A 10,090-nucleotide genomic window follows, 5' to 3' on the forward strand; every position below is an offset into this window, starting at 1 on the left:
ACAGTAATGTTACTATTGCCAGGTTTGAATGAATCTGGCCCCAAATTTTAGTTTTACACTTTTTAAGTTGTTCTGCATTGTTCTCCAATTGAGCTGCTTCCTATCTTTGGGTTCATTAAATGTGCATCCTCCTCCAGGTGTTGCTGACTCTGCCTCCAGCTGCCAGGCAGGACTACTTCTCCTTGCTGTCAGATCCACTGCTCATGCTCGAGCAGCTGTTGATGAATCTGAAGGTAGACTGGGCTGATGTGGCGGTGCGGACCCTGCGGAGCTTGTTGGTTGGCCAGGAGGCTGGCTTCAGTACTGAGGACATTGATACGCTTCTAGCAGACTACGCCGGCAAGGCTCTCGACTTCTCCTGCGCCCCCAGAGAGAGGGCTCGATCTGGTCAGTGCTAATCTTACAGCATACGGTTGCTAAGTAGACAAACATATCAGAGATGGGCAGCCACTTGAGTTAAATGTTTGTAATGCAAAGGTTTAATAAACTGCTGAAAACTAAACTGAATTGTTGTGAGACTCTGTGGAATTGATGGAGAAATACAGTTCTAGTTTATGTATTCTTGTCTTGGTTATGTACTCCTGTAATAAATATTTCACTTGTTAGATGGGTAAAGAACCATCCACCTTACCAACAGGTTGTGTCTAAACATAACACTTTATGTTCCAGATTCTGTAATCAGTCTTCAGGAAGCGCTAATACAGTGTCCTGCTCAAGACAGCTCGCTCTCTTCCAGTCGAGTTGAATCGCCAGCACCCTCCAGATGTGAGATATTTGGATATGTTTAATGATGATATTGCTGTAGTGTAGTTTTTTGTTTTTTAATCATTGTGAGTGTTTCTTTTAATTACAGGCAGTACCCCTACACACTCAGCCTCGGGAAGCAGCACAGACAGAGAGAAGGATCGTGGTTCAGCAGGGAAAAAACGTCACTCACCTGCAAAGTTCAGGCCTCCAGATCAACCCCCAGCCCGCAAAGATTGGGTCCCAGACACCCAGCAGCATGTGTGCATGGTTTGCAAGCGCGAGAGATTCACCATGGTGAGTGATGTAGTTACCAATGAAAGAGAGTTACCTGCTCAAGTTCAAGTGTATTATTTTATTTATTCTTTTTTTTTTTTTTTGGTCATCCTGCCTTTTCCATTTCACTCTCCATTTCTTTGATGTGAAGAATAATTGGCCTCTGTATGACATTTTTATGGAGAAAACATGAATGTTAATGTTGGATCTCCTCGACAGATTACAGAAATACAGTTTTCATGTATGCTCAGCTGGGATTTTTCCTTTGCTTTTCTGGTTTTAGTTCAACAGACGTCATCATTGTCGGAGATGTGGCCGTCTTGTTTGTAATGCGTGTTCGGAAAAGAAGATGCCTGTTGACGGTTGTCCAGGAGAGGAAGTCAGAGTCTGTGATCAGTGTTACACCTACTTTCACCCAGAGTAAGACATTTATCAGAGCTACTAGTTCCAAATGCATATGAATTACGGAAACCGAGTAATAAGGGAAAAGAAGGGTTTGAATATAACTAAAAAATTAATTTGTCTCTATTTGCAGTACTGATGATGAGTGGGAACCTGCTGAAGGTAAATTAAATAATTTTATGTTGTGTTTTGGTGCTTTCTTTTGGGTTTTTGCAATATTAGAGTTTTACAACATGTTGAATTTGCTAAAACGGTGGAGAGCCACTTACATGCAGCCATTCTTAAATACGCAATTAATGTAGACTATAATGATGACGTATTCTCTTCTTTTTTAGCATTGGATGGTAGCCCTGTGGTCACGGAGCAGTTTCCCCTCGATGGGATGCTGCATCTGCCTGAAGTGGTCCATCGACAGTTTCTCCTCAGCACAAACCCTGCACAGGACCAGCATCTGCGGAACGAGTTCTACTATGAACAGGTTTGGATTTGTGTAGTCACCATCCATCCCAGTGCGCAGGTTACCTTTACATGTTAGTCATTAGCAGCTTATTGAGGGTAACTTTGTTTTTAAAGAGCAAAAGCTTTATATTGAGCTAGTGCCTAAATTTAGCTGACAATTTTGTGTGATTTCTGTCTCTGCCTACTTTAATAGCTTTCAGTTAGTGGAATTAACCAAGTCAGTATTTTAAAAGTAATAATGCTCTTTCCCTAAAACACGTAGGCTCCCAGTGCATACCTCTGCGTGGCCATTTTATCTCTACATAGTGACCAAACCGCCTGTGGTCATCAGCTCATCAGCCACTGCCGCTCCTTGTCTCGTAAACTGACCAATCCAGAGGTGGATGCCTGCCTGCTCACTGACATCATGCGGCGGCTGTTGTTCAGTGCCAAGTTGATGTTTGTTAAAGTAGGCCGCAGCCATGACCTCGCCTTATGTGACAGGTAAGATGAAACCCTGTGTAAGTTAGATTAACCAGCAGTTGAGAATTGCATGTTATTATGTACACTGTGCAATCATTAGGGTGATGAGAAAGAGCGTGAGATATTGTGCAAAATGTAGATGAGTATATGTATGTATGTAGGTTAGCTTTCACATTAATAAGAAACCGAAAGTAGATGCAGCAAAGTCAGAAAACAAAGAACTCATGACTAGTGGTTAGAGAGTGTGTGGGCAGAATAACCACAGCTCAACCAGAGACATGCAGAGAAAATGATAAAACCTATGGAGCTGATACAGCTAACAAACCAACCAGCTAATGCAGAACGGCATATTAACACACAGATACATAACAGCATAGTAAGTGATTTATATATGTATACATGTGTCCATGTGCTCTGTGCATTTTTCCTTTTTTTTTATACTTTTTATACTTTTAATCACCCATTTCAAAACAGTGAGATAAGTTGCCATAGCGCTATTGTTTGCATCATAAAAGACACCTGGCCAATGACTTGTTTGCTCTGAAAATATTGAGTAATACAGGCACATTTGTTTGGATTTAAGATGATTCGCTGTCATTAAATGAGGACAGATGAGGTCACAGGAAGTATGCTGAAGTAGTTTACGGTTACCAGCACTCAGTGGATAGCCCTTTATTTCACCAGACTAATACAAGATATTATGAAAGCAGGTGTCTGACTGTGCTTCTTATTCTCTTTTTCAACAGTTACATCAGTAAAGTGGCTGTGCTTAAAATTCTGGTGACAGCCAATTACAAATATGTTCCCTCTCTGGATGACATTTTGGAGACCTCCGCTGTCACACGGCTCCGCAATCAGCTCCTAGAAGCAGAACACTACCAGCTAGCTGTGGAGGTTAGAGGCTGTTCTTCAAATTAAAGTTTAATTTCAAAGACATTACAGAGAAATTGCAGAGAATTAAATCACAAAGCATTTGTCATCTCTTCTTGTTTGGTTGCTAGGTGTCAACCAAGAGTGGCCTTGACCCTGGTGGTGTGTGGCAGGCATGGGGAATGGCATCTCTGAAGGCAGGAAATCTTTCAGGGGCACGGGAGAAATTTGCTCGCTGCCTGAAGCCTCCAGTGGACCGCAACCAGCTCAACTCGGGTCCCTTATTATTACAGGAGATTGTCCAGCACCTGGAAACCATGGTGCGGCCCTCTCTGGCTATGGTAGGTAGCTACTTTCATTTCCAGCCCACAACATATTAAAAACGGAAGAAATGGGCAGATGTGTAACATGCTTCCCGTCTGCAAATAGAGTAGGTCATCACACAACACTTTCTTCTCAAAGTTTGATATATAAACCATATTAACATTTTTAACATAAGTGCATTGCTTTGCATGCATCTAAAAGGTCAAACTGTGCACGAATGCAAATGCTGAAGTTCAAGAAAAAATTTGTGCTGGCATTTTGTGAAGCTGTCATGGTTAAGAAAGTATACAGTAGCAGCTACATTCTTGCAATCAGTATTGCACACAAAGATAAACACTACTATGTGTGCCTGCCTGTTAAATGAATTTGAAAAGATCACTATCACATGCACAAATGTATTAGGATACACCAAATGCCTGTCTGACGTAGCAATAGAATAATTGAAAACATTAAAAAAATATAGCCATAAACATATATAGCCATTTTTTCACTTTTTAAAATAATGCAATAAACTATTATTTTACCAACATGTATTTTTAAGAGCATACAGCAGTGTCAGGCAGAGTTTATCCTCAGACAGAAAGACTAGACTAGCTGTGCTACCTAACACCTTAGGCATCTAGCACATTTCTTGCATGCTAGATGAACCTAGTAAGTTCTGGCATGTGAAGCACTACACGTGTCAGATTCTAGTGCATCTAGAATCCAGACTAAAAGAAAGTAAGGACAGACCTATGTTAATGTTGAGTAATCCTAAGAAACTGTTTTCTCAGTTCAGGAACACCTTTCCTTTCCTTTTCAGTCAAAAACACAACAAAAATCTTTGTTAAATCAGGACAAACTACAAATACACAGAAGTTTTTTGGGGGTTTTTTAAACCTGCTTTTATACACAATAAATGCATAAACCTTTGTGTTGTTGTTTGTATTCTTCTATATATCAGTCTTATGGTGAAGACGTGTTGGCATCCCTGCGGGAGCTAGAGGACTCTCTGTGTGACGTCAGTCCTGTGGAGCGACCGGAGGGGCTGATGCAGAACAGTGTTCTCCACCAGGAATGTCTCTACTACCTGAATACATACGGCACTCACCTGGGACTGATCAGCTTCTATATGCGTCATGATTATGTAACAGAGGCTCTGGCATACCTTCTTAAAAGGGTGAGGCCTAAATTATTAAAGGTGTCCATATCCTTTGCATGTTTGGATCAATATTAAACTATTGTTACTTTCATTTAACTGGAGAAGTCAAAGGAGTGAACAGCACAAGGTACAAGCCAAAAACAGAAATCTCAGTCCTCTTTTGTGATGCAGCTTTTGTGTGGTCAGGAGATTATCTAACTCTCCTTCGGGTATTCTTTAATACCCATCTGTTGCCAAGATCTCAGATCCTGCAGGATGTTAGGTTACCTATAATGTGTGGGCAATGAGGTCTATGTGACACTGATTTATTAGCAATGGTTCGTTTTCAATTTGGTCTACAGTCAACAAAGTACATTGAGTAATAGTACTTAGTATCATAAGACTGTTTCTTGAGTAAGCACCATCACATGTAGTACATGACTTCACTTGCCTGAAATTATTGCTGAATGTGTCATTGCATCAGTTTTATCCAAGCTTGTCTTTTTCTTTTCTTTTTTTTTGCTGTATTGTGGATCAGGAGTGTCCAGAGGAAGTATTTCTAGAGGGTGTGTTGCAGCCCAGTCTGGAACGGGGCCATCTGAGCAAGCTCCAGGGAATACTGGAAAAGCAGGACCCCAGCCTGGAGACATGCAGCCGGTACCTCATTGCTTCCTGCCAGTTTCTTCAGCGACGGGGATACTATCACTCTCTCTACCAGTTTCAGCAGTTCATGACGGTTTGAGGACTTTTTTTCTTCATGCTCATTTTTAGGATTTTTTACAAACTACTAAAATAATAATTAGACTGAAATGATAGGTGGATGGTCTGAGACTTAACTGACTTATTATTCCAAGCGGGGGGGGGGAACCTTTATATTCCAATGTGAATGTTTCAAAATGTCATCCTAGCAGGTTAGTAATTAGGCTGAGTACTATATAATTGTCAAGTTTCCTGTTTTTTACTGATGGACCTGCAATTCCAGTAACAGTTTACGTGCCCATCTCTCTTTCGGCTTAATCAGGACCCTGATGAAGGTCACAAGCCGAAACGCGTTGGTCAGTCAATAAAGGAACAGTTTTATTTCTGCTTGTGACCTTCATCATGGTCATGACCTTGATGAAGGCCACAAGCCGAAACGCATTTTATTCTTTAGGATTGCAAATTGAGGTCCTCATGATTCTTGGTGGGGAAGATTCAAAATTGTGTTTGTCTGCACAGGATCACGTGCGTGCAGCCATGACCTGTATTAGATTCTTCACACATCGAGCCAGTTCATACCTACAGCTGGGAGAAAAACAGGTATCTGTTATTTTTTCCTCTACAGTTATGCAATAAGAAAATTTTTTTTTTTTTAATTGATTTCCTCTTCTTACACGGGAAAGATGAACTTGAACTTTATTTTGCACAGCGTTGGTTGGTCAGAGCCAAAGAGCACCTGAGGACGTACTTGCAGGAGCAGCAAGGTCGGGGTTCTGGGAGGAGACGGTCACACCCCAATTCTTTCAGGAAGATGATGTCATCCAGTGATGTGTCCAGGTTATTTAAGAGCTTTATGACAATTAATGAAATAGAAATCTACTTTTGACTACCAATGGTTTGGAAAAAAAACTTTATTTAAAATGCCTCATTATTACTATGTTTACTTCAAGCTTTTGATCTTCGTCTCTTTTTTTTCTTTTCTTTTAGGCACATGAATACGATTGAGCTCCAGCTGGAGGTAACCCGTTTTCTCCATCGCTGTGAGAATGCGGCATCCTCCAAGGCCCCGCAGACCAATCCCTCTTCACCCAGTTCATTGCCTACGCTTTTTGGAGGAAGCCCTATGAAAGTAGAAGTTGCCTGCAAGGTTAGGCTGCGGTTTTTTTGTTGTTTTTTTTGGAATTTTATAAAGTGATAATCTTCTGATATCGATAATCTAAAAAACACGATTTAGCATATTTAAGTTACTCATTAAGCACTATATATTTAATTTAAAAAAATGTGTACAACAGTTGCCACAGGGCGCTTAATGTGTGTGTATGAATATGTATGTAGCTAAAAATAATGCAAAATATTTTGTTAGAACTGGTTTTGTATGTTATGTATTTGTACATTGTTGTTACATAAAATCAGGACAGTGTTTTATGTGTTTTTGCAGGTGATGCTTGGAGGAAAAAACATAGAAGAAGGGTTCGGCATTGCTTACAGAGTCATACAGGTTTGTTCATGTCTGAGATCAGAACTGCTTTTGGCCAAAATTCAAGACTGCAAACACAGCAGTTTTTTTGTGTGCAGAAGTCTTTGAAATATTTTGCCAACATAAGTATTGGAAGTAAGCACCAGTCGAGCTGAGATAGCACAATAATTAATTTAATTATCTTGGTGTAGACAGCCAGCAGGAGCAAAAACTGAGCAAAATGAAGAATTAAGTTACTGATGTGATCTTTTTCTCAGTTAAAAGATAAAAATATAGATGTTGTCTCCCTCTCCTTCAGGACTTCCAGTTGGAGGCTCAGGCTGTCTATGTGCGAGCTGGACAGTGGCTCATCCGACGCAAGCAGTACGCGTCCGTGCGGCAGCTGCTCAAATGTGTGGGTGAATCAGGCACTGCCACTAAAAACGACTGTGACGCCCTCATCCTCAACTACATCTCCTGTGCAGAAAAAGGACCAGCTGATGTGAGTGACAGAATTGCTATGGGGATGCATGTGATAGGGATATTCATTATACTAACTATACTTCAGGCACAGTGTTGTACGCTCATCCTAAGGACTATTCTTTTTGATATGGTTTAGGCCAAGGAGCTGGAAAGTCTCATTCTGGAGATAAAAAGCACAGAAAGCAAGGTAGAGTAATAATTGCCTTGTTTTACCCTTCTTTGCCTTCCACTGGGATTACTTTTCTTGCCAGAGGCTGCTTTAAAAAAACAAAAAAAAAACAAAAACTACCCTCACTGTATTCCTCTGTATTTCCTTACAATCAATATTGCTTTATTTTTTCCTCTGAAGCCTGTCGTTATGTGGCTTTTTTACCTTTATTAGCATCTTTGGACCTAAGTGAGTATAATTTTTGGGGAAGCTCCCTTTTAATTTCATCGCTGGTCTTTCTGCAGATCAAAGCCTTCCTGATGTGCAGTAAGCTAAGGCCGGCGTACCTGCTGGCAGTGAAGCTGGAGACAAGCCGGGCAGGCCCGTTGGTCCAGGATGTCCTTCAGGCCGCTGAAGAAGCACAGGACTCAGTAATGCAGAATATCTGCCGCCAGTGGCTGGCTGAACACAACAAGTCATCTCAACCGCGTCAGGGGCGCACCAGGTAAAGGCACAGTGGACATAACAAGGGATTGTACAGAGAGCGCACAGATAAGCCCCCATTAAGGACAAATGAGAGCATTCAACTTTTTTTGGGAAGGTGAAAGATTAACTTATGTAACTGATATACAGAGCTTATCACATTTGCCATTTTACTAAAGCATCCTCTTATTAGATTTTTGGCTCCAGATTTGCCCTGCTAACACTTCAGCATACACTTTTAGATGATGCATTGCATTTTGTGTAAATGTACCAGTACTTCACACTAAAACTACATATTTAGTTGGACATTATTTATATTATCAATTAATTAATATTGTACTAGACCCTTACTATCACTCTAATGTGTGTTGCTATTGAGTTGGCATGGCACAGTGGAGTCTCAATGTGGAGGAAATGCAAGTTAAACCTGGAACAGATCTGAAAAATGTGTAAGAACTGGGTTCTTTTAAAACCCTGATATCAGCTTCACTCTTTGGTTGAGTGATCTTTATGCCACTGCAAAACAAACGGATCACCACTGTGCTTTATTTCCATTCTGGAAATATTTTTGCTGGCTTTTTTTGTTCATCTGCACAGTATTTGTGAGGGAAAAAGTTACTGCATTTGAGCGCAACCGGTATTACACAACAGAACTGCTAACTGTTGCTAATAGGTACAGTTACACCCTTGAAATATATAAACGTATTCATAGTAAATCTGTATATGTTTAATATTTGTTTCCTACCTCAGCCTAAAGGGAAAATATATTGACTAGAAGGCCACTGACAAATTTATTACCTGTAGGTATCTGTGTGTAGGTGAGCTTTTTACTTATAATGAGATGTCGTCTGCCAAGAAGTTACATGTTTCAAAACTGTCTTGTTTTTGTAACCATAATGAAAATGTTTACGTGTTGTACATGTGAAGCACATTTTGTGGCCAGCTTTTAGTGTAAGTTTCTTTTTGATTAAAAAAAAAAAATAATAATAATAATAACATTACTTTGAAATATTGGAGGGCATTTTGTTTGCTTTGTTTCCAAGAATTCAGGCCTCTTGTTTGTTAATGTGTGTTTTGGTAATAATTATCCCGAGGGCGGCAGATTGTAAAATATGCTTTTTGCTTCGTTCTCACGGTAGACGTGAACGACAGATGTCTCAACAATTTAAATTCCTAAAGACTGACATATACAGATGAGTTGAACAATGTTTGAAAAAGGGATTGTACTGTTGCCAGATTTCTTTTGATATGCATTTTTCCCTTTTGATTTCACAAATCTGCAACCTGGAGAAAGAAAAAGAGCAACTGTGATGTTCTTATAGCACCACAAACGCAATTTGTTGGATAATGTGACAATCACCCAAATTGCTCAAGCTGCCTTTCATGTGTTCTTTGAAACTGTTCTGATTACATGGTGATGTGGTGAAGTGTATCTTCATTTAGATCTGACACTGTGGTGTCTGTTTGCCTTGCTTCGCTCTGCTGCACTAGTCAGAAGACTAAAACCAGTTTCCTGTTATTGTGAGTGTGTCAAGCCAATTTAGACTTGAGAGCCACTCTCATTCTCCCTAATTCTGACTGTTGTCTCATCACTGCCGCACTTTATAAATAATAATATCAAATATTTTGAAAAATTTGAAGGTATGTAATATGGTAACTGCTTTAATGATGCAGGGACTAATGGTTCAAAAATGTAAGTTGTTTTGCCATCCCTTATTAAATAAAATAAAATATGTAACACTGTACTGCTGTGCCTTTTTCTATTTTCATCATTTTAGAGTTTGATTGTTCAGTGAATAACTCAATCTATTATTAAAGAAGAAGATTGTGAGATAAATAAATAATGAAAGCCACTGTTAGTTTTAGCCTTCCTGGAATTATGCACTGTTTCCTGAGGCAAACATCAAAATTTGTTAAAAATCATGTAAAAACAAACATTTAACAAATATATTTAATAGATGATTTAGAACAACATTCAGTAATTTAAATGTAAAAGTTTTCCATTATTAGGATATGTAAATATAGAAAAAAACAAAGCAACTCTGTCTCAAAATACAAAAAACTAGCGCCTTGTGTAAGAAAATGGAGGAGATCATATGCTGTAGCTTTTTTAGTGTCCCATAGTTTGGTGCTTCCTTTGTATTTGTTTATTGACAGGGTTTGG

The 10,090-nt window shown here is 39.6% G+C and overlaps 1 protein-coding gene across 1 annotated transcript in view; it reads left to right on the forward strand.

Annotated features, from left to right (window-relative positions):
* zfyve26 (zinc finger, FYVE domain containing 26) overlaps positions 1-8,907 on the forward strand; it is a 21,478-nt gene extending 12,571 nt beyond the window's left edge. Inside the window, exons 26-43 of the mRNA XM_005746531.1 lie at positions 138-387; positions 670-765; positions 854-1,041; positions 1,304-1,440; positions 1,556-1,584; positions 1,758-1,900; positions 2,144-2,364; positions 3,090-3,237; positions 3,345-3,554; positions 4,481-4,696; positions 5,196-5,393; positions 5,876-5,956; positions 6,066-6,193; positions 6,344-6,503; positions 6,795-6,854; positions 7,132-7,314; positions 7,432-7,482; positions 7,749-8,907. Coding sequence (XP_005746588.1) covers positions 138-387; positions 670-765; positions 854-1,041; positions 1,304-1,440; positions 1,556-1,584; positions 1,758-1,900; positions 2,144-2,364; positions 3,090-3,237; positions 3,345-3,554; positions 4,481-4,696; positions 5,196-5,393; positions 5,876-5,956; positions 6,066-6,193; positions 6,344-6,503; positions 6,795-6,854; positions 7,132-7,314; positions 7,432-7,482; positions 7,749-7,952 — 2,703 coding nt within the window. The 3' untranslated portion in view covers positions 7,953-8,907. The remainder of the gene's footprint in view (positions 1-137; positions 388-669; positions 766-853; positions 1,042-1,303; positions 1,441-1,555; positions 1,585-1,757; positions 1,901-2,143; positions 2,365-3,089; positions 3,238-3,344; positions 3,555-4,480; positions 4,697-5,195; positions 5,394-5,875; positions 5,957-6,065; positions 6,194-6,343; positions 6,504-6,794; positions 6,855-7,131; positions 7,315-7,431; positions 7,483-7,748) is intronic.
* Positions 8,908-10,090: the final 1,183 nt, after the last annotated feature.

This window comes from Pundamilia nyererei, unplaced genomic scaffold, assembly GCF_000239375.1.
Source record: "Pundamilia nyererei isolate P.nyererei 1_Seehausen unplaced genomic scaffold, PunNye1.0 scaffold00179, whole genome shotgun sequence".
Lineage (NCBI taxonomy): Eukaryota > Metazoa > Chordata > Actinopteri > Cichliformes > Cichlidae > Pundamilia > Pundamilia nyererei.